This window comes from Oncorhynchus masou, chromosome 11 (genome assembly GCF_036934945.1).
Source record: "Oncorhynchus masou masou isolate Uvic2021 chromosome 11, UVic_Omas_1.1, whole genome shotgun sequence".
Lineage (NCBI taxonomy): Eukaryota > Metazoa > Chordata > Actinopteri > Salmoniformes > Salmonidae > Oncorhynchus > Oncorhynchus masou.
The window spans coordinates 27,365,306-27,388,309 of NC_088222.1; the positions used below are offsets into that span (position 1 = coordinate 27,365,306).

At 41.9% G+C, this 23,004-nt stretch overlaps 1 protein-coding gene across 3 annotated transcripts; it reads left to right on the forward strand.

The window, feature by feature from the left end:
- The first annotated feature begins 6,411 nt into the window (after window positions 1-6,411).
- Window positions 6,412-22,513, forward strand: LOC135548404 (TBC1 domain family member 8B-like). 3 transcript variants are annotated; one of them, XM_064977983.1, is made up of 21 exons: window positions 6,412-7,012; window positions 10,447-10,557; window positions 10,783-10,901; window positions 11,318-11,543; window positions 11,715-11,955; window positions 12,111-12,318; window positions 12,419-12,586; window positions 13,370-13,531; window positions 13,713-13,863; window positions 14,002-14,216; window positions 14,313-14,430; window positions 14,582-14,867; window positions 15,044-15,176; window positions 15,261-15,359; window positions 15,453-15,521; window positions 15,671-15,911; window positions 16,065-16,130; window positions 18,936-19,028; window positions 19,320-19,367; window positions 19,470-19,567; window positions 19,745-22,513. In XM_064977983.1, exons 1-21 carry the CDS (start codon window positions 6,874-6,876, stop codon window positions 20,156-20,158), a joined length of 3,405 nt encoding a protein of 1,134 aa, XP_064834055.1. In that variant the 5' UTR covers window positions 6,412-6,873; the 3' UTR covers window positions 20,159-22,513. The 3 variants fall into 3 exon arrangements, with proteins under 3 accessions (XP_064834055.1, XP_064834056.1, XP_064834057.1); XM_064977984.1 differs by lacking the exon at window positions 18,936-19,028; XM_064977985.1 differs by lacking the exons at window positions 18,936-19,028; window positions 19,320-19,367; window positions 19,470-19,567; window positions 19,745-22,513 and adding an exon at window positions 16,991-18,801.
- The last annotated feature ends 491 nt before the right edge of the window (window positions 22,514-23,004 follow it).

Below are 23,004 nucleotides of genomic sequence, written 5' to 3' on the forward strand. Positions count from 1 at the left end.
CAAAAATACAGAAAGGACTGGGAATCAAACCATGAATTTAAAGACTGGTTGAAGCTGTTTATTGAAGATGATACACAGGCATACTGCCTGTATTGTAAGGCTGATCTCTACACCAAACTTAGTGATGTAAAAAAAAAAAACACATGACAACTCAAATACTCAAAAGGCAAAGCCTTAACAGCTCCACCAAAAACAAGCTGCCATTTATGGTTAAAAAAAATAACTCTGCAAAAAGGCAAAGGCACCATGACATTAGCTATCGCTGAACACTTCCATGCTGGCATGTGATCACATTGGAGAAGAATGTAGAGCTGCTTTCTCAGAGTCCACTGCTGCTACCCACTTCAAAGTGCACAGAAATGATTAATGGTGTTCTAGCACCATACTTTCTGAAAAAGTTGGTCGCAGATGTGGTTGACCAGAGTTTCAGCCTCTTCCTCGATGAGTCCACGGATGTAAGTGTTTCTAAGTACCTGGGGGTTGTGATAAGGTACTTTAGTGACACCAAGCAGACAATTGTATCAACATTTCTGGGGCTTGTTGAGTTGGAGGGAGGAGATGCCAAATCTATAGCCCGTGTTGTTGTGGCTTTCCTCGAGAAGTGTTGTCTTAAAAAAGAGAAACTCCTGGGGTAGGGACTGACAATGCCTCTTATGACGGGGATTCACAATGGGGTCCATAAAGTGCCGAAGGAGGAGTATGGCCTCAAATATCTGGTTCTTATTCGCTGTGTGTGCCACTCTCTGCAGCTTGCTGTAAGTCATGCTTCCAATGACACCATCCCCCGTAGTGTGGAGTACTTGGTACGAGAGACTTATAACTGGTTTTCAGTGTCTCCAAAGCGCAGGGTCCTGTGTGGCTCAGTCGGTAGAGCATGGCGCTTGCAACGCCAAGCGTCGTGGGTTCGATTCCCGCTGGGGCCACCCATATGTAAAAGTAGTGGCCCCAGCCGACTTGTAAGTCGCTTTGGACAAAAGCGTCTGCTAAATGGGATATATTTTTTTAAAGTCAGTGCTGGGTGAGGTACAGTTGGCCATCAAGGCTTTTGAGGGAGAGCAAGTAGATCCTCTTAAGCTACTTGACAGCTTGGTTAGCCTGATCAAGTCTGAGCAGCAGGTTGCTGAATCCACTGGTAAACGTTGATGTACTCAAAGGGCCAATCGATGGATACATAAGTCCCAAACCGTACCTTGGTTACCTTTTTGAGTCAAGGCAGCTGAGTTCCACCTTGCGCCTGAGGATGAAAACATTGTCTGAAAACGGTGTGTAGCCTTCACCATCTCCCTCACTAATGAGTTGAGGGTGAGACTGCCGGACACCATCTAAGCATTGCAGTACATGTCAGAAACTCTAAAGCACAATAAGAGCCCTGGAGAAATAGAAAACAGACAATATTGTCCAGCAATTTTTTTATTTTACCTTTAACCTTTTACCTATTTAACTAGGCAAGTCAGTTAAGAACAAATTCTTATTTTCAATGACAGCCTATGGTGTGCCATCCATCTTACTAAATGGAATGAGACAAAAAAACACACTGGGCTTCTGGATTGATATTTGGAAGTTCAGGGATGCAGCTGATATCAACCTGTTTCAAGAACTTGCAATGACTGCTGTGTCTGTTGTCCTTGCCACACTTGAATGCTGAAGTTTAAAAAAAAAAATCTTTATTTATTTCACCTTTATTTAACCAGGTAAACCAGTTGAGAACAAGTTCTCATTTACAACTGTGACCTACCTGGCCAAGATATAGCAAAGCATTGCGACAGGAACAACACAGAGTTACACATGGAATAAACAAGCGTACAGTCAATAACACAATAGAAAAAAGAGAGTCTATATCGAGTGTGTGTAAATGGCATGAGGAGGTAAGGCCATAAATAGGCCATAGTAGCAAAGTAATGACAATTTAGCATATTAACACAAGAGTGATAGATGAGCAGATGAAGGTGTGTAAGTAGTTATAATTGGTGTGCAAAAGAGCAGAAAAGTAAATAATGTTTTTATGGGGATGAGGTAGGTAGATTGGGTGGGCGATTTACAGATGGACCATGTACAGCTGCAGCGATCAGTTAGCTGCTCAGATAGCTGATGTTTAAAGTTAGTGAGGGTAATGTAAGTCTCCAGCTTCAGTGATTTTTGCAATTCATTCCAGTCACTGGCAGCAGAGAACTGGAAGGAAAGGCGGTCAAATGAGGTGTTGGCTTTGGGGATGAGCAGTGAGATATACCTGCTGGAGCGTGTGCTACGGGTGGGTGTTGTTATCGTGACCAGTGAGCTGAGATAAGGCGGAGCTTTTATTTATTTATTTCACCTTTATGTAACCAGGTAGGCAAGTTGAGAACAAGTTCTCATTTACAATTGCGACCTGGCCAGGATAAAGCAAAGCAGTTCGACACAAACAACGACAGAGTTACACATGGAGTAAAAAACATACAGTCAATAATACAGTATAAACAAGTCTATATACGATGTGAGCAAATGAGGTGAGATAAGGGAGGTTAAGGCAAAAAAAGGCCATGGTGGCAAAGAAAATACAATATAGCAAGTAAAACACTGGAATGGTAGATTTGCAAAGTAGAAATACAAATAATGGGGTGCAAAGGAGCAAAATAAATTAAATACAGTAGGGAAAGAGGTAGTTGTTTGGGCTAAAATATAGGTGGGCTATGTACAGGTGCAGTAATCTGTGAGCTGCTCTGACAGTTGGTGCTTAAAGCTAGTGAGGGAGATAAGTGTTTCCAGTTTCAGAGATTTTTGTAGTTCGTTCCAGTCATTGGCAGCAGAGAACTGGAAGGAGAGGCTGCCAAAGAAATAATTGGTTTTGGGGGTGACTAGAGAGATATACCTGCTGGAGCATGTGCTACAGGTGGGAGATGCTATGGTGACCAGCGAGCTGAGATAAGGGGGTACTTTACCTAGCAGGGTCTTGTAGATGACATGGAGCCAGTGGGTTTGGCGACAAGTAAGAAGCGAGGGCCAGCCAACGAGAGCGTACAGGTCGCAATGGTGGGTAGTATAGGGGGCTTTGGTGACAAAATGGATTGCACTGTGATAGACTGCATCCAATTTGTTGAGTAGGGTATTGGAGGCTATTTTGTAAGTGTCATCGCCAAAGTCGAGGATTGGTAGGATGGTCAGTTTTACAAGGGTATGTTTGGCAGCATGAGAGAAGGATGCTTTGTTGCGAAATAGGAAGCCAATTCTAGATTTAACTTTGGATTGGAGATGTTTGATATGGTTCTGGAAGAAGAGTTTACAGTCTAACCAGACACCTAAGTATTTGTAGTTGTCCACGTATTCTAAGTCAGAGCCGTCCAGAGTAGTGATGTTGGACAGGCGGGCAGGTGTGGGTAGCGATCGGTTGAAGAGCATGCATTTAGTTTTACTTGTATTTAAGAGCAGTTGGAGGCCACGGAAGGAGAGTTGTATGGTATTGAAGCTTGCCTGGAGGGTTGTTAACACAGTGTCCAAAGAAGGGCCAGAAGTATACAGAATGGTGTCGCCTGCGTAGAGGTGGATCAGAGACTCACCAGCAGCAAGAGCGACCTCATTGACGTATACAGAGAAGAGAGTCGGTCCAAGAATTGAACCCTGTGGCATCCCCATAGAGACTGCCAGAGGTCTGGACAGCAGACCCTCCGATTTGACACACTGAACTCTATCAGAGAAGTAGTTGGTGAACCAGGCGAGGCAATCATTTGAGAAACCAAGGCTGTCGAGTCTGCCGATGAGGATGTGGTGATTGACAGAGTCGAAAGCCTTGGCCAGATCAATGAACACGGCTGCACAGTAATGTTTCTTATCGATGACGGTTAAGATATCGTTTAGGACCTTGAGCCTGGCTGAGGTGCACCCATGACCAGCTCTGAAACCAGATTGCATAGCAGAGAAGGTATGGTGAGATTCGAAATGGTCAGTAATCTGTTTGTTGACTTGGCTTTCGAAGACCTTAGAAAGGCATGGTAGGATAGATATGTCTGTAGCAGTTTAGTTCAAGTGTCCCCCCCCCTTTTAAGAGGGGGATGACCTCAGCTGCTTTCCAATCTTTGGGAATCTCAGACGACACGAAAGAGAGGTTGAACAGGCTAGTAATAGGGGTGGCAACAATTTCGGCAGATAATATTAGAAAGAAAGGGTCCAGATTGTCTAGCCCGGCTGATTTGTAGGGGTCCAGATTTTGCAGCTCTTTCAGAACATCAGCTGAACGGATTTGGGAGAAGGAGAAATGGGGAAGGCTTGGGCGAGTTGCTGTGGGGGGGGGGGGGGTGCAGTGCTGTTGACCGGGGTAGGAGTAGCGAGGTGGAAAGTATGGCCAGCCGTAGAAAAATGCTTATTTAAATTCTCAATTATGGTGGATTTATCAGTGCTGACAGTGTTTCCCCATCTTCAGTGCAGTGGGCAGCTGGGGGGAGGTGTTCTTATTCTCCATGGACTTTACAGTGTCGCAGAACTTTTTTGAGCTTTGCCTAGCATAGACTTATAGATGACCTGGAGCCAGTGGGTCTGGCGACAAATAAATCAAATGTTATTTGTCACAAACACATGGTTAGCAGATGTCAATGCGAGTGTAGCGAAAAGCTTGTGCTTCCGACAATGCAGTAATAACCAACAAGTAATCTAACTAACAGTTCCAAAACTACTGTCTTATACACACACAAGTGTAAGGGGATAAAGAATATGTACATAAAGATATATGAATGAGTGATGGTACAGAGCAGCATAGGCAAGATACAGTAGATGGTATCGAGTACAGTATATACATATGAGATGAGTATGTAAACAAAGTGGCATAGTTAAAGTGGCTAGTGATACATGTATTACATAAAGATGCAGTAGATGATATAGAGTACAGTATATATGTATACATATGAGATGAATAATGTAGGGTATGTAAACATTATATTTGGTAGCATTGTTTAAAGTGGCTAGTGATATATTTTACATAATTTCCCATTATTAAAGTGGCTGGAGTTGAGTCAGTGTGTTGGCAGCAGCCACTCAATGTTAGTGGTTGCTGTTTAACAGTCTGATGGCCTTGAGATAGAAGCTGTTTTTCAGTCTCTCGGTCCCAGCTTTGATGCACCTGAACTGACCTCGCCTTCTGGATGATAGCGGGGTGAACAGGCAGTGGCTCAGGTGGTTGTTGTCCTTGATGATCTTTATGGCCTTCCTGTAAAATCGGGTGGTGTAGGTGTCCTCGAGGGCAGGTAGTTTGCCCCCGGTGATGCATTGTGCAGACCTCACTACCCTCTGGAGAGCCTTATGCAGCGAGGGCCAGCCGACTAGAGCATACAGGTTGCAGTGGTGGGTGGTATAAGGCGCTTTGGTAGCAAAACGGATGGCACTGTGATAGACTACATCCAATTTGCTGAGTAGAGTATTGAATGCCATTTTGTAGATGAAGTCGCCAAAGTCGAGGATCGGTAGGATAGTCAGCTTTACTAGGGTAAGGTTGGCGGCGTGAGTGAAGGAGGCATTGTTGCAGAATAGAAAGCCGAAGTCGAGAGTGTATTCAGCCAGATGAGTGTGGTAAAAAGCAAACTTAGAAATCGGATGTCCTTGCAGACCCTTAACTCCATCCTGTACATTCGATATGGACTGAAGCTGTCTGCTGAGGCTTGCTATGAGCACCAGCTGCCTGATAATGTTTTGCAGCTTTTTAGCACATCAGCTGCTTACTCATTTAAGTCAGCTCCCTCAGTTGCTTAACCCGGTATGCAGAGCCTTAACCATTATGACGATGACCCACTCTTTCTGTGAGCCAGCACAGCCTGTGTGTGTGTGTGGAGGGTGTCTGGAAGAAGAAAAAAAAAACAATTAACCTGAATTAGGGCCAGACTAGTTACGATCAATTTCTCACATTGCCTTTGACAGTTTTTTCTATCGTCTCTTTTTGGTCCATTTAGATTGTTAATGTAGATTGTATACAAAAAAAAAAAGTTTAAAAAAATGTTATGGTTAAAAATGTTTATGTTTTACTGTGACTTGTTGTAGGCTCCTAAGTGGACCATAAGGTTAAAAACCAAACCAAATTAAGAAAAGTAACACCACCAGAGTCTCTCTTTTGGGTCACTTTTGCCGGTCCCAAGTCCGGATAAAGGAGGAGGGTTGGAATTGTGACATTAAAAAAAACAAGAATTGACAGAAGAAAGTTCATTTGTAGTTCTAAACATATTTATGGTGTTTTTGTACTCACTTTTTGTCTCTCCCACGATGTTATTCCTCTCTCCTTCAGTGTCCATCACAATTACCAATTTGTAAGTCGCTCTGGATAAGAGCGTCTGCTAAATGACTTAAATGTAAATGTAAATGTAAATTACATGCACATGGCCAATTATGCTAATTAGGCGATGACGTCATTTAGCGACTTTTAGCACAGCCAATAGCTACTTTCCTTACTGAGAAGTTGGCAACACTGGACTGAATGGAGGCGGATAATTCTTTGTTTTTTTACTCCGCTGTTCTTGGCTGGTTTCTGGAAGAAATTACCAGTCTTCACTGTCCGAGACCGGTTTTATGCGAGACCGTTCTCGAGTATTACAACACTGGTGTTTGTTTACACTGTATATACATCATTGTGCTTGACGCTCTAGTTATTATGTCGCAGTACTTTGAAGATATGACATTTGATACTTTTCGACCGAAAAGGACTATGGGAAATCAAGTCAACAGTATCAAGCGAGCTCATTATTGTGCATACACGCACCAATGTCAATAAACTACAATCCCCAGAAGCCCTTGTATCGTCGACTTTGGCAAGGTTTCTGTGGACGTGGGAAAGGGTCTGCTCAGCGCTCACACAAACAAATGTCCATGGGTAAAGGTTGCAATCGAAATGAACAGCTTGACATGCACATTTGATTCAACATATAGATGTTAATTAAAATGTGGCTTAAACCTGAAGAGATATTGCTGAAAAATGCATTAAAGTTATGGGTGGCAGAAAAAGGTAACGAATATTTCGTATTACAAAGGAGGCGAGGATATGGAGAAGGAGGAGGAGGTTTGACAGGTATGTGTTCTGTTCTTTGCTGGGCTGGTAAAACCCAGTGCCATTCTAGCAAAGTGTGCATGCCATCGGACAATAGTTAATATTTCCGGTCTATTTTCTAACGCCCCACTTCAGATTATGTCATGTAAACATAGGGGTGGGAGGCAGACAGTTCTCCAGATCCTCGTGTCAAATGGACAGGCTGGACTCCAAACGTTAGTTTAGATTGCAATAGGAATTGCAATTTAACAGTTTACAGCTGGGATATTCAACCGGGGGTTCGCAGCGCCCAATGGGCCTGCGTAGGTACTGCAGGGGTTCGCCAAAATGTTAGATTTTTTTGTGTGGATCCCCCCCCCCCCAATGTTTTTATAAATATTGCTAGCAACAACAGAATAAACACATTTTAAATGACATACCTAATGTAGATCTTCTTTCTTTTTCCACTCCTAATATTGACCAAATTACACTAATTGGTGCCATTTACACTCACTGGAGTAACTGACATAGGCTACCAGTGCTGCTGGTAAGCTTTCTTGACTTGGACATCTTTTTTTGGCCAACACATGGCTAACCTTTACATAAACAGCTGCTCTTAGCGAAAATGTGTTTAGAGTTGCCTTTCTAGCTAATAGGCAATGTTGGAGTCCTATTCCAAACTATCCACCAAATCTATTACTTTTAAAATGTTGATTACATCTCCTTGCCATTATCATTCACCTGCGTGAACATATGATGGTTTTCCTGGGATGGTGTCCCTAGGCAAGAAAAGGTTGAAGATGGTTTAGCCTGCCTACGATACAGATGATTTACTTTGTTACCACTGACTAAGCCATCAAGAACATTGCCTCTGTTTAGGCTGCAAACCACTGTCACAACACTTGATGATGCTGTCAGAGATGTCTGTTGATTTGGTACACACACACACAAAATGACACAGTAGTGTCATATTGGGTTGCTGACATTTGCTTTAGCTTTATAGGTGGAGCAGTAGGTTATACTGAGTGCACACAGCACTTCTGTATGATAATGTACTCAGGCATGATGCCCTAGAGAGGCAGAAGAGCCAGGTCAGTGCTCATCTGTTCCACAGTCCCTGTCTGGTCTACTGATTCCTAGCTTTTGAAATGGGATGATCCTATTCTACATCATGAAAATAGTGTTTGTTGATCTTTGAGATCAATGCTTCCCTATTTTCTAACACATTGATCCTCCTTAAACATGCAAGTCAGCAGTCCGTGAACACGTTTACATGTGCCCAGTGTTCCGGATAGTGGCTCATATCCCGCTTAGTCTTATCTTATTCGGGATAAGCGGTTTACATGCACCTTTGATATCCCGCTCACGACTATCCCTATATCCATGAATAAACAGAATATTCCTCATTTCAGTTCATATGGGGTAAATGGAATAGTAACTGAAATATGGACCCCTGATTGTAGGCCTATAACCTCTCACATGTAGCATAAAATAATATTTAATTTCTTACAGTAAAATTCTACAACAAATGTAGATTTTTTTCTTGGGACAGGAGTTGAGAAATATTATTTCTTTCTTTCAACATCTCTTGAGAAAATGCAAATGCGCATGTAATATCTTTGACACTGTTATGCAAGCAGACAGTATTTCAACCACATAAAATATGTGCCCAAGATGAACTGAAGTCTTTTCATTTCCCTTACTGGTTAAAACCAATATTTTGCACATAAATCTTTCCGCTGTTTTGGAGTTTTCTCCCTGGACCCTAAACAAAACAGACAACTTTACTGGTGTTAGATTACTAATGCATTCATTCTATCGATGGAAGACATTATTCTGGAGAGCACTACTTTATTTACTCTTTTAGGGCAAAACGTTATGACAGAAGTGAAGCTACATGTATCTAACTATAGTTGACAAATGGCCTACCAAATGTCCAAAATTATAATATGGCCTACCAAATGTCGGAGATTCTAAGCAGAAACGGTTCAGTACGGAGGAGCCTACCAGCAAAATAAATTATGAAATTATTGGTTTGAACTGCACAGGTAGCCTACTTTTTGAAGTGATTTGTTTAACAATCAGATAAAAACATCACACAATATGTGAAACTGAGCCTGTGTAAACTGCAAAAAACAACATCAAACAGGATAAGATGTTTACATGCCGCAGTATCCCGTTTATGATCAGTATATCCCAGGCATGTTATCCAGGTTTCTCATAACCGGGATACAAGCCTTTTCAGGGTTATTGTAAACAGGATATGTTTATACCCGTCAATACAAAACAGAATACTTGAGTATCCCGAATAAAAGTGGGATATTGGTGTGCAAGTAAACGAGGTTTAAAAAAAAAAATGTGAGTGAGTAGGCAGGCTAACTTGTCTGCTCTAATGCAATCAGTGAATGTCAGTTGTCCGTTTCCCAATAATACTAGTTTCCCAATAATAGTAGTTTTTCATGCACATGGTCACACAGCCTCTGACAAGCCAATTATCAGCTGTTGATCACAGTAATCCACTTGACTGAAACAGAATAGCTAACTTTCACATTTTCCACATCTCTAAAACAAAAAATGGCAATCTGGTGTCCTTCTAGTCTATTGAAGCTCCCGGTGCCAGTGGCTGTAGTCTACCGATAGTAATGGTACATGTCTCCGTAAAAAAGAGGGACACTGAGAACACCATCTAGCTCTGTCCCTCAGAACATCAGAGCTATAATTACAGGTAAGTAATGGGTTTTGATGAAGTGGAACACAATTGCTTTCTCTTCTGACTGGGCTAATGATGGTGGAGACCCCCCCAGGGTCTGCTCTCCTCCTGTTCAACGTCTCCCCTGAAGCCCCCTCTAACTCAAGGACCTTTTTATCCTGAAGTATCCAGATGTAAATCTCAAATGGCCACAGGGCAGAGGGCAGGCTATTATTTAGGGATTGGGCCCCTGCAGGGCCCCTGCAGATGCACAGTTTTTTTACGTAGAAATTCTGCCTAACTTTTATAATGGATGATTTACAGGGGAAATTAACTCTGTCATCAGTTCATAGATGTGGTCTAGTCCACCAGCCTGCTCTTGGTAGCAATTAACCTGGGGGCGAGGTTAAGGCCACTGTACAGCTGTGTCATGAATCCCCATAGATGCTGCTGATGCATTCGGGCCGGGATAGCAGTAAAGGCCTAGCTCTGACCTTGTTAATAATATCTGAAGGCAACTACCGTCCTAGATAGGTAACACAACATTGTTGGTTTGAACCACGACAGGCAGGACACTTGAATATGATGATAATCAGCACAATGAGTTTTCCACTATTCTATGTTACATGATTGATAACCCAGGTGGGAGGGCTGTTTTGTTTGCTAGATACTGTAAAATTATGAAAAAAAAGCATGAAATTGCCTCATGATTTTAAAATGTCTTATCATGCATGTCTAAAATCTGACTGTTAATGGGAAGTATGATTGTTATTTACTTTTTTGACAGGTCTTCTGGTTGGAACTCTTGATACGATGATGGATTCCACGTCTAAGGTCGCTCCATTTCGCATTCTACACCAGACACCGGACTCTCAGATCTACTGGTCAATAGCATGTGGTGAGAGTTTTTGCTCTACATTTTCTCAACTATCCCCATTGTCAGAATAGCCACAAGTAAACATTAAAGGCTACAGTCATGTAATAACTAAAATAATGTAATAACAACCTTTTCAGATTGTATTTTAGTCAACACTCATTTACCATTTTGTGACAATAAATGGCTTAGTCATGCATAGTGTAAACAGTTTCCTTTCCATTGTGACTGAGTTTTCCCTGTGATTAGGTGGCACCAAGGAGGAGATCAACCAACACTGGGAGTGGCTGGAGAAGAACATCATGAGAACCTTGTCTGTGTTTGACTCCAGCGATGACATCACCAGCTTTGTGCAGGGCAAGATCAGAGTAAGTAATCGCTACAGATAATTAAACACACAGTTTAGACAGACACTGCTATTGTTGATCTCTGCCACTCTCACAGGGAGATGGAGGCCTCCTACAGACTTCATGATGTATTAATATAGTGAAGCCTACTGATGCAGCAAGTGCTTACTCTTTGAAAACAGTTGGTGGTGATTATGGTCTTTCACTGATTACTGTTTCTGATATGAAAACCTTTGACTGTTTATTGAAAGCTAAGAAAATGATAATAGGTTTGTAATAAAACTGTGAATTTAAGAAACGATATGATGCTAATTTATATGCCTTGACATAAATGTTACAGAATGGAGATAGCATGCTGACGTGTTTAGACTGCTAATTCTATTTGTTTCCTTCAGTGACCATGAGAGAGATGTTGTCCTCCTCTTCTCTCTATAAAGGGGCTGATTGCTGAGGAAGGGAAGGTGTCAGGCGTGCAGGAGGACGACCCTGAGAAGTTCCGTGAAGCACTGCTGAGGTTTGAGAAATGGTTTGACCTCCCTCAGAAGGAGAAGCTGGTCACCTACTACTCCTGTAGCTACTGGAGGGGCCGCGTGCCCTGCCAGGGCTGGCTCTACCTCAGCACCAACTTCCTGTCCTTCTACTCATATCTGCTGGGCTCTGAGGGTGAGACGAGACAGAAACCTGAACAAGCCCTCACTGTTGACTAACAGTCACTTAAATGCAGGAACTGTCAGGCTTCATCCATTTACTTGTATTTGGATACAGTATTATCATTCCATGTCATGACAGAAGGGCAGCGAGTTACTCATTAAAGATAATCTTTTTCCACTTCAGTGAAGCTTGTAGTCTCTTGGAATGAGATCTGGAGGCTGGAGAAAACGTCCAATGTCATTCTGACGGAGAGCATTCATGTGTTGGCCAATGGGGAGGACCACTACTTCTCGATGTTCCTACACCTCAGTGAGACCTTTCTGATCATGGAGCAGCTTGCTGACTACTCCATCAAACGCCTATTTGATAAGGAGACCTTCCAGGAAGAGCCCTCCCTCTCAGACCCATTACAGATCACCAAGAGGTATACTGCCTGTCACTGTTCTTTTTTACTCATATTTGACAAGTTATTTCAGGACACCATAGTGAATGGAGATGATATAGATTTTTTTTTTATTCCCTCCATGCTCTCAAGCTGTCCTCCCTTTTTCACTACTTTTCTTTTTTGCTCTCCTTCAGAGGCTTGGAAACTAATGCTAGAAATGAGCAATTCCGGGCCTTCTTCAGGCTGCCTAAAGAGGAGAACCTGCTGGAGGTTTATGAGAGCTTCCTATGGGTTCCATTCAGCCACTTCAACACACTTGGAAAGATCTGTCTGTCTGAGAGCTACCTGTGTTTCGCTAGCCAGGATGGCAGCCAGTGCCACGTCATCATCCCCATGAGAGAGGCAAGACACAGCACACTACCTTGACACTAAACTAATTTAATAACCTTGGTGGCTCAGTGGTTTTACTCAATGTTGTTGACCCAAACACCTATCCTTGCAGGTGATTGGTGTGGAGAAACCGGACCGTAGCAGCAGGGCTTTGACTGTGTGTGTGCGGGGTAAGAGGGCTCTGAGGTTCTCTGAAGTTCGGGACTTTGAGCGTCTCGGCAATGCAATCCGCAGGAGGTGTGGGATGACTGCCAGTCCTCAACACTCTACATCAACTGAGGTGACTAACTTCCTGTTTTGGACCTTCTTACTGCTAGGTCTCTGCCCCAAGGGGACAATTCCAGTCCGTCTGCAACCCTCCAAATGTGTCTAAGGGGGCTTTCACATCAAATTGGTTAAACTGTTTTTTCCTCACTCTGGTGCGTTTACCCCCTTGGTTCGGTTAATTTGAACTGGTGTGAACACTCTAACTGCACTCGGGAGCGCACCAAACAATGCACCGTCTCTCAAAATGGGTGATCTCGGTCCATTTCCATTCTTACCGTGGTGTGTTTCACTGCAGGTGTGAACGCAGTTTGGACCAAGCACAGGAAAAGAAGCAGAGATGTGCAGTATTATTGGTTGTTTGACAATGAGCATTTGATAAAATGCACGCATTATCAGAACTTGGTTTCTCTGAAACATTTTGTGAGTAGCAGCACATTTATGAGCACATCCTATGCAGATTAGGTTAGACCGGGGCTATACAGGGGATATAGGCTACTGAATACTTTCACTGCACGTCGTAGTTAGAGCAACTATTGCACTATTTTCCTCCCAAATGTTGTTGGAAGACCTAAGCTAAAGTATTATAACGATTGGCTGGGACACACAAGTGATGCTCCATGATGATCATAGATGGATTTAACATGACCATTTTTGCCCAATAAACAAAATACTTGCATGAACATGTTAGTTCATTTGACATTTGGCAGTGTGTAACCAACTGGACCAAATGAAAAATAACTGCCAGGCTATAATTGCTGCCATTGAAAACAAACTGTGGATTCACTGTGCCTTGCAGGGCATCAGAGGGGAGTGCCAAAACCTCATCAATCACTTTGAGGACAACCCAGAGGAGGTGGCTATGATGGTGGGACAGAAGGAGAGCAGCAAGACTGTCAGCAATGAGGCCCTCATGACTGTGTTCCACCCTCAGGATGCTGAAAACCTGGATCCCAAAATGGTGGGATTTTACTCTAAAATATGACCTTCTCTCCTAATATGAAGAAATATATAATTTCTGGTTTCTCTAGGAGTGCTGTTTTTTCCACCCAGTGTGAGAATGTGCTCTCCTTGTACTGTCTAGGTGTCTCAGCCTTAACAGCTCATTTCTTATTCCGCTGTTTAATCTCTGTGCCTGACAGCTAAAGGAGAAGATGAAGGAGCAGTCATGGAACATCCACTTCTCAGAGTATGGTCGTGGCACCAGTATGTTCTGTACCAAGAAGACACGAGACCTGATTGTGCGAGGTGTCCCTGAGGCCTTAAGAGGAGAGCTCTGGATGCTCTTCTCAGGTTCTGTTTGATATGGCTCTTTCACTCTTATTTGGCTCATATGTCTCCTTCACTGATGTGTAAAAGTGTGGTGTCTTTAATGTTTTGCAATATGTGTTTTATTTAAATGTGGTGTGGTGTTTTGCCTTGATACCATAGGTGCAGTCAATGACATGGCCGTTAACCCTGGGTATTACAGTGAGATAGTGGATAAGTCTCTGGGGACCAGCACCCTTGCCACTGATGAGATAGAGAGAGACCTGCACCGCTCCCTACCAGAGCACCCTGCCTTCCAGAGCGACACAGGCATCTCTGCCCTGCGCAGAGTCCTCACTGCATATGCCTACAGGAACCCCAAAATCGGCTATTGCCAGGTGCTAAGCTAGAAACCCCTATAACACTTCCCTGCGTTCGTTCTCTCAAAAAGCTCATAGGCATCTTTACATCTATCCTCCTTTTCTCTTGTGAAGGCCATGAACATCCTGACGTCGGTCCTGTTGCTCTATGCTAAAGAGGAGGAGGCTTTCTGGCTGCTAGTGGCTGTCTGTGAGAGGATGCTGCCTGACTACTTTAACCGCAGGATCATTGGTGAGGGACGCAGCTGAATAACAATATAATTTTCAGTGTTGCATCACGTTAAATATATGCACTGTATGTGTGTTTGATACTGAATACCTGGCTTACACTTTCTCCCATAACTGCTATAAATCCTGTGTACAAATATCTTGTATTTCCTCAGGTGCCCTGGTGGACCAGGCGGTGTTTGAGGAGCTGATCCGAATGCACCTCACCCAGCTGACGGAGCACATGACAGACCTGACCTTCTTCTCCTCTGTGTCCCTGTCCTGGTTCCTCACCCTGTTTATCAGTGTCCTGCCCATAGAGAGTGCTGTCAACGTGGTTGACTGCTTCTTCTACGACGGCATCAAAGCCATCCTGCAGCTGGGCCTGGCTGTGCTCGACTACAACATGGAGGGTTTGATCAGCTCCCATGACGACGCTGAGGCAGTCACCATCCTCAGCAAGTGAGTGTCAACACAGAGAGGGAGAGATCTGAAGGTCAACTGAATTGGTTATTTCAAAGTACTGTATTAGGTTTATGATGGATTGTGAAGTAACAATCTCCACAACACTGAGTTAATTCTACAGGAATGCCCATCTTGTTCATGTTACGTAACTGCTGCTCTGTTTGCCCTGGCAGGTTTTTCGATAATGTGACCAATAAGGACAGTCCTCTACCACAAACAGTGCAGCAAAACTCAGTGGGGAACAACGACAAAGCATCATCCCTCTCCAAGGTGGACATCAGTGATCTCATCAAAGAAGCCTATGAGGTAAAGGTTACGGTCAGTGTTGCTAGGACTGACCCCATGTCTCAATGTCAGGCTTGTCATTTAGCCTTTTTAATTTGCTTATAGAAATATGGAGACATGAAATCAGAGGAAGTAGAGCGCATGCGGAAAAGAAACAAACTGTATGTAATCCAAACATTAGAGGATACGACTAAACAAAATGTGGTGAGTGGCACATCCTCCAACTTCCATTGCAACCTTTTGGTATTGTTTACAACAATATGATGTAGGATTAATTGATATTTACTTTTCCCTCAGCTACGGGTAGTGTCACAAGAAGTAAAGTTCAGTGCTTCCCAGCTTGATAACCTTTATGCATTGTTCAAGGTATCACAATCACTGCTGCATACTGTACACTACATGCATTAATATTCCTTCTCATAGACACAGAGTCGACATGACTGGCATGAAAAATTGAAATTTGTTAAAAAGACAGATTTAACTGCTGGAAATTGAGTACTTCAATGTGTTTCCAGAGGCAACATTTCCTCAGCTGCTACTGGACGATGAACAGCCCAGTGCTGCTACACCACGACCCCAGCCTGGCCTATCTGGAGCAGTACCAGCTGGGCTTCCATCAGTTCAGGGTGCTCTTCTCCCTCCTGGAGCCCTGGTCCCTCTGCAGCGGCAACGATGCCCTCTTCCTCTGGGCCTTCCGCCTGCTGGATGAGAACCAGGATGGCCTTGTCAACTTCAAAGAGTTCTGCTGTGCCCTGGGTAAGGCTAGACCAGTGCTCTGATGCATTGCTACAGGTCTATGATCGCTGTGCCCACCCTCCGTTTTCACAATTTTCTGTGTGAACGGTATGTCACATCTAATCCTGCATCAAACTCATGCAACCTTTCATGCAAATGTTGTTCTTTCTGCAGACATTTTGTACAGTGGCACTTTCACCAACAAACTGAAATTCCTGTTCAAGCTTCATCAGCCACCAGGTAAGTAAGATCACCAGAAACTGCATAAGCACCTTCTCTCTCACTTGTCATTCTACATCCATGATACTTTTGATCTGTATTCCTTCTGCTTGAATACATAATTTAGAATAAAAAACAAATCTAACTCCAAATTCGCCAGGTCGCAGTTGTAAATGAGAACTTGTTCTCAACTAGCCTACCTGGTTAAATAAAGATGAACAAAAAAAGGGTTTGCAAAGGTTCAGAAACTTTCCGGTAAATTTCCAGAATTTTTCCATTGGAAGTTAAGTCCTGGAGTTTTTCTTAAATTCATCAAAAAAGTTATCTTAAAACAGTGAACCTTTTTTTTGTGGGATACACATAAGGCAATTCTAGGTCTTGTGGCATATTTTGGTTAAACTATCCCCAATTCAATGGAGTTGCAACCCACTGCATGCACAGTGCACTCTTCCATCACATGGTCAGCTGATTCTCAAGATCTTGCACACTAGTGAGATGCTATTGAGCACACACTACTACACTGTCTGAGTCACAGACTACATGCTTTCTGGTAAGTTTTGATTACAGTACTGGGTGGGGTGAATAGATTTTATATGACCTACATGATTATTTTGTTAACTAGTAAATAGTAGCCTACAGCAAAGTGTGTTTAAATCATTTCTAACTTGTTAACAATTTCTTCTAGTTAGTTTTTGCCAACATGTAGGTTTTAGCTTGCTTGAGCCTGCTAACTTTGGAGTGTTAATTGACCTGTTTCTATACATGTTTCAATTTAAAACATTTATCTTACAAAGGAGTTTTTTAATCTAACTACTTAACTATTTATCTGTACATGGAATTGTATTTGTTTTTTTTTGCTCATGTTTTTGTAATCTTCACAGGAAACTGCTACAGGCACTATATGATGTGTGGAGACATTTCACTGCAACCAATGTAGAAGGAAAAGCTGTGTACATTTGCAAATACTGTGCCAAATCATATGGGAAGATTGCAACAAAGATGCAGAATCAGTGTGTAAAGTTCCCTTAGCACTCACAACAAGCAACCTCTGACAAAAGTCCCTCTACTTCTATTCGAGGTGAAAATGATGAATCAGACACCTTATCGATAGCAACAGCTCATGGTTCTCCTTGAATCAGAAGTTTGGATGAACGTAGTCAGACAAATGTATTGGAAGAGATTTCTGAATGTTCTTCGCCCAGCATACACCCATCCAACCAGATATGCTTTATCTACTCATTTGCTGGATGCAAATGCACTTCAACCGAGTTCAAATGAAGGTCAAGCAACTCATAGAGAAAGCAGCCTGTATTGCAATCATCTCTGATGGGTGGACGAATGTTCGTGGGCAAGGAATAATTAACTACTTCATCTCCACCCCTCAACCAGTATTCTACAAGACAGACACAAGCGACAACAGACACACAGGTCTCTACATTGCAGATGAGCTGAAGGCAGTCATCAATGACCTTGGACCCCAGAAGGTATTTGCACTGGTGACAGACAATGCTGTGAACATGAAGGCTGCTTGGTCTAAAGTGGAGGAGTCCTACCCTCACATCCATTGGCTGTGCTGCTCATGCATTGAATCTGCTCCTCAAGGACATCATGGCACTGAAAACAATGGATACACTCTACAAGAGAGCCAAGGATATGGTTAGGTATGTGAAGGGTTTTCAAGTTATAGCAGCAATTTACCTCACCAAGCAAAGTGAGAAGAATAAGAGCACCACATTGAAGCTGCCCAGCAACACCCGTTGGGGTGGTGTTGTCATCATGTTTGACAGTCTCCTGGAGGGGAAGGAGTCTCTCCAATAAATGGCCATATCACAGTCTACTGATATGGACAGCTTCATCAAGAGGGTCCTCCTGGGTGGTGTATTTTTGGAGAGAGTGGTAAGCAGCCTGAAACTCCTGAAACCTATAGCAGTAGCCATTGCACGGATTGAGGGAGATAATGCCATCCTGCCTGATGTTCAGACTCTGCTTGCAGAGAAGAAATCCGTACTGCCCTGCCCACTTCACTGTTGCTCCAAGCAGAGGAAACTGTAGTTATGAAATACATCAAAAAGAGTGAAGACTTGGACCCCAAGTATGCTGGCAAGAGCATCCTGTCTGGTGCAGAGATCAACAAGGCCTATGAGGCTTTTTGAGCCTGACAACGAGCCATCCTCATCAAGGTTGGAAAGTGACAGTGAAGATAAGGCCTCAGTCTGATATTCAAGAGGTGGATATTGAGGAGGTCCAGGGAGAAGACATGGAAACCTGAGAGGAAGACAATCAAAGCTTTAGTTTCTAGACTATCATTTTACAGATGTATGTTTAAAAAAAAATGGGAGATGTGATTGATTATTGGGGATTATTCAATATTCCCTTTTGTTGTTCAGTGAAAGCATCCCATGTGAAGAGTCAACTCATTTAATTAAAGTTCAATTCATAACAAATTTTTTGTTTTCTTTCCTATTGTAAGGATTTAATAATTTGCAATTATGTCTACTTTTGATAAGGTAGAATGATTATGTTTGTCTCCATATGATATGGTAAATATATCCAATGCAAAAAAACATCTAAATTTTAAATGGTATTAGTATGAATTTGCATATATTTCCGTTAATTCCCACAGAAAGTTTCCACCTCTGAAAATTCCCCAAAATGTGCAACCGTACTCCCAGTATAGTTTTGCTGTGGACTGTGCCCTTCTAATTTCAACTGTACTGTATATTTCGTGCTACTCTTCTACTCACCAACTAATCTCTTTGTTAACTGTTCCTTACTTCTGTCCCTACAGTGATGTTGCATGTTCTCACAGACAATGTCTTCTTCTAGCTTTCACAGGGAGTCCTTTCCACTCAAAAGGCCAAAGTCTTCCTCACTTTATTCCAATGACTGATGACCTATCCCACTTGAGTCGATTGACTGGTCAGCTTGCTTTGCTCTTTTCTTTCTCTGCTATAACCATTTCACTATTGGCTTCTCTGTGCTTTTCTCTTTAGTAAATGCTCATCTGTCTGTTTGTCTTTAACAATTTCTTAAGTTGGTCTCTTTTTTTCATGTACAATTTGTTTCACTACGATCTAGATATGTGTTCTTGTAGACAAGGTTTATATATGATATAATTTCTAACTGGTTATGGTTTAGAATAGCAAAATGTACTTTACAGTTACTGTATGACTTCCTTTGACTTATATGAATGTACTTTACACTATGTAGAGTCTGATCTCCCAGAAGATGGCGTGATCAGGAAAAGCCCTGAAAGAGGTCTCTTTTTTCTTTTACCAAGCTCTTCACAATATTGCTAATTTAAACAGATGATCGTTGTACACATGACCCATTTGTGTCTGAAAACTGCACTTTCCACAGGCAAAGGGAAAGTGGATCTGCAGGCCTACCTGAAACAATGGCAAGATGAGATACTAAAGAAAGAGGAGAGCATCAAGGATTTACCCAGAATTAACCAGGTAAATACACCAATATCTAGGTTAACATTTAGTCAATCGGGTGAATATGCAATGCAGATATCTTTCCAACAGATCAACTTTGAACAATTTAATCCACATGTTATGTCATTACTTTATGCAAAAAGAAACACAATGACGAAATCTTAATTGTATTCATCCCTTTTTTTTTGGTGTCAGGCTCAGTTCATCCAGTTCTCCAAAACGCTCTACAATCTGTTCCATGGTGACCCAGAAGAGGAGTCTCTGTACCGTGCTGTGGCTCGTGTCACCAGTCTTCTGCTGAGGATGGAAGAAGTAGGGCGCAGGCTCCAGGAGCCCACTAGCCCCACCCAGGCTGCCCCAGAGAGGGCTCTACTCAACAGGGAGGCCTACAGCACCCTTGAGAGAAGCTCAGACACCCCTTGCACTACCATCACTCTGGAGGCAGGCTCCATCCCACAGGAGGTGGAGTGGTCATTCGCCTTTGAGCAGATCTTGGCATCGCTGCTCAACGAGCCTGTCCTTGTGCGCTTCTTTGAGAGGCCTGTGGACATTCAGGCCCGACTGGACCATGCCAAGGGTGCTCAGTTGAAAGCTAAGACAAACAAGTGAACTGAAGGATACACTGTGGTTCTGAACTTCTCAAAGCCAATAAGTCTCTATGTCCACCATTCTCTACTGTTCTTTCTCCGCCTTGTTAGGTAACAGGAGTAGATTCTAAGCCAACCCTGTTCACTGTAACCAAACGCAAAGGAATACACTCGTAGAGAATACATTCACACCTTTTAACGCCTATAGATTCCAGTCGTATCTGGTAGATTCATTGTTTTAGTCCTGTCATCTGCACACCAGCAAACCTGCTCAAGCATCTTGCTTCTATGTGCCAAAGTGTTCTTTCTCATGCAGCCTTAAATTACTTCGCTAAGTTTTAGAAACACCAGGCTTTCAAATTGGGGTAAGTGTGATCAGTTGACCTGTGTGGAATATGTAGGGAGCAGCAACACTCCAGGGTAATCACTTGAAGTCAATCATTGCATGAAACCAGCACATGTAGATGGGATAGATAATTGTATATGATACCTTTACTGTTGCTCATCCATAATTATGCAATGAATGAAACCTAGAATGGAGAGATGAGAGTCATCACCATGTTATTGTATTTCTGGGTTTACTTTGTAATGACGGGAAATGGCCAATTTATTTCTGTTAATTTTGTGGAGAGGGGCTTTTGAAAACGATGGGACCACTCCTTGCTAAAGGCCCAAGGATGATTGTCGGAATTCTACATTTCAGTTTTTTTACAACCTATATTATGCTTTTGACTTCAGATTCCATTTGATTTGTTGAAGTATCATGAGTGAGGGAAGAAGAGCATGTTGTCATTGCCATTTCAAATCACTTTCAGGACACAAACTAAAAACAAATTGGATAGTTGCAGTTGAGGCAACCAATGTTGTCAAATGAGGACATTGTGCAATATTTTTTATCTGACTACTGTCTTGAGTCTTCAAGGGAAATTAGGTAATGTATATATCATTTGATATACAGAGGAATGGACAATAAACATTGTATTATGATTGTTTTCTTTTGATTGATGTTGTATAGTTTAATTGATTTTCAAAGGGGTTACTAAATATTTTTCAGAGTAAATGTTATATTCATATGTTTTTTATCATGTCTTGTAAAAGGAAATTCTTGTTGTTTGATTATATTTGTGAGACTGAAGATGAAATTATATGATAGGTGTAACTGGTAGTGTGGCCTGTTAAACATTCCTTTGTATATGGTTTTCCTTTTTTGAAGTCCTTTAAAGCATGAAACTGTGCATGGGCATGGATACCTTATGATGATAACTAATCATTCCAAATGCAACACAGTTGGTTCTGAATGACTTTATTTCTTGGTTTGATGTGGACTGTAAAATGCAGACTTTTTGTCATTGTTTATTGAAAAAACCTGCTTCAATGTCCTCTGTGTATTATGGATATTCATATTTTACATAAGCAGTTATAAATGTTTATTTTTTTTTCAAAATTAGTCTGTCAGGAAAAGGACAGCTGAGCAACTTTTACATGGTTTGTATTTTCTGTATTTGAGCGTTCTTCCTCAGTGCCATCTGCGTGCAAAATCAAACCTTGCTGTTATATTATAGTCTCATAAATAGACCCCTTATCCCACACCAATAATCACTTGGCTTAGTAAATATTTCTAAAATGCTGTTCCTTGTTATAATAGCTGCTTTAAAGCCACTTTAAAGCCTTTACTTGACAGCACAATATTGTAAAATATCATAGAGAGGTAGCTACTCTGCATTAAAAAAATCAATGTAGAAAGTTATAAGAGCCCAGATTCATTGGAGAACAAGTGTTAGTGTTGGAAATTAGCAGTTTACTCTTTACATTGCATTAGTGGTGACTTGAGTGGGAAGTTAAATTCACCTGTGAACAAGTCTAAAATATTTGCAGGGCAATTACCTTTTGAAATGCCACAATTCTCAATTTGTCATGATAGATTGTTGTGGACTACACTCACATTTAGAAATAAAGAGATTGTGTATAGGCTTTATTGGTTATGCTCTAGATGTGTAGTCAGATCTTTGTCAACTTGATGCAATACATAGGATAATTGCGTATTACCAGTGAAACTATATTACGTTACCTTTTATTTTACCTTTAAGCTATTTACGCTTTAAGATGACTCTCATAGCACAAATGTATTTGGGCCTACTTATTGTAAATGTAATTGCTTGGTTGCCAATTAATGGTCTTAATTACAATAATCACAGCTAACGTAAATATAATTTAAGTCTATACTGCCTGTTTTTGTTGGGGTGGGGGGTTCTGGAGGAAAATGAATCCTTCGGAATGTTATGTAGTTTTTGATCTGCCTGTGCCTACCACAAGTGGCACTTTATGTGAATGTCAAACATCTTGAAATGAAATAAAATGTTACAATGTGATAAAATAATCTTAGACATCAAATGTGTTTCTTTGAATGAAAGAGTTGTTTTACAAATAGACCAAGTGAATGAATGGAACAGCCAGGATGGGTTTGAACCACTTCTTCAGGTCATAGTTTGCTATGCTTACGTAGAGAGATACACCTACCATGTTTCCCTCTTTATTGCGTCTTGCCTATGACGTTCATCCATATATCGATATGTACATATTCTTATTCCATCCCTTTAGATTTGTGTGTATTAGGTAGTTGGGGAATTGTTAGATTACTTGTTAGATATTACTGCACTGTCGGAACTAGGAGCACAAGCATTTTGCTACACTCGCATCAACATCTGCTAACCATGTGTATGTGACCATTTTTAATTTTTTTTATTTGATTATAGATACCCGCATTATCCCCTATTCCCATGTCGAGACTGCTGCTACATTTTTTGACAGGGTGGTTGTCAGCCTCTGCTACTAACACCCATGACTACTTAGCCTCCATAAGTCAGAATA

What these genes read in the sequence shown, in the direction of transcription:
- LOC135548404 (XM_064977983.1), top strand. Translation starts at nt 6,874, where the DNA reads ATGTTAATTAAAATGTGGCTTAAACCTGAAGAGATATTGCTGAAAAAT. An exon ending in TCATCAAAGAAGCCTATGAG is followed by an intron (nt 15,177 to 15,260) that starts GTAAAGGTTACG and finishes ATTTGCTTATAG; the next exon opens with AAATATGGAGACATGAAATC. An exon ending in CCACTTGAGTCGATTGACTG is followed by an intron (nt 19,029 to 19,319) that starts GTCAGCTTGCTT and finishes TACACTATGTAG; the next exon opens with AGTCTGATCTCCCAGAAGAT.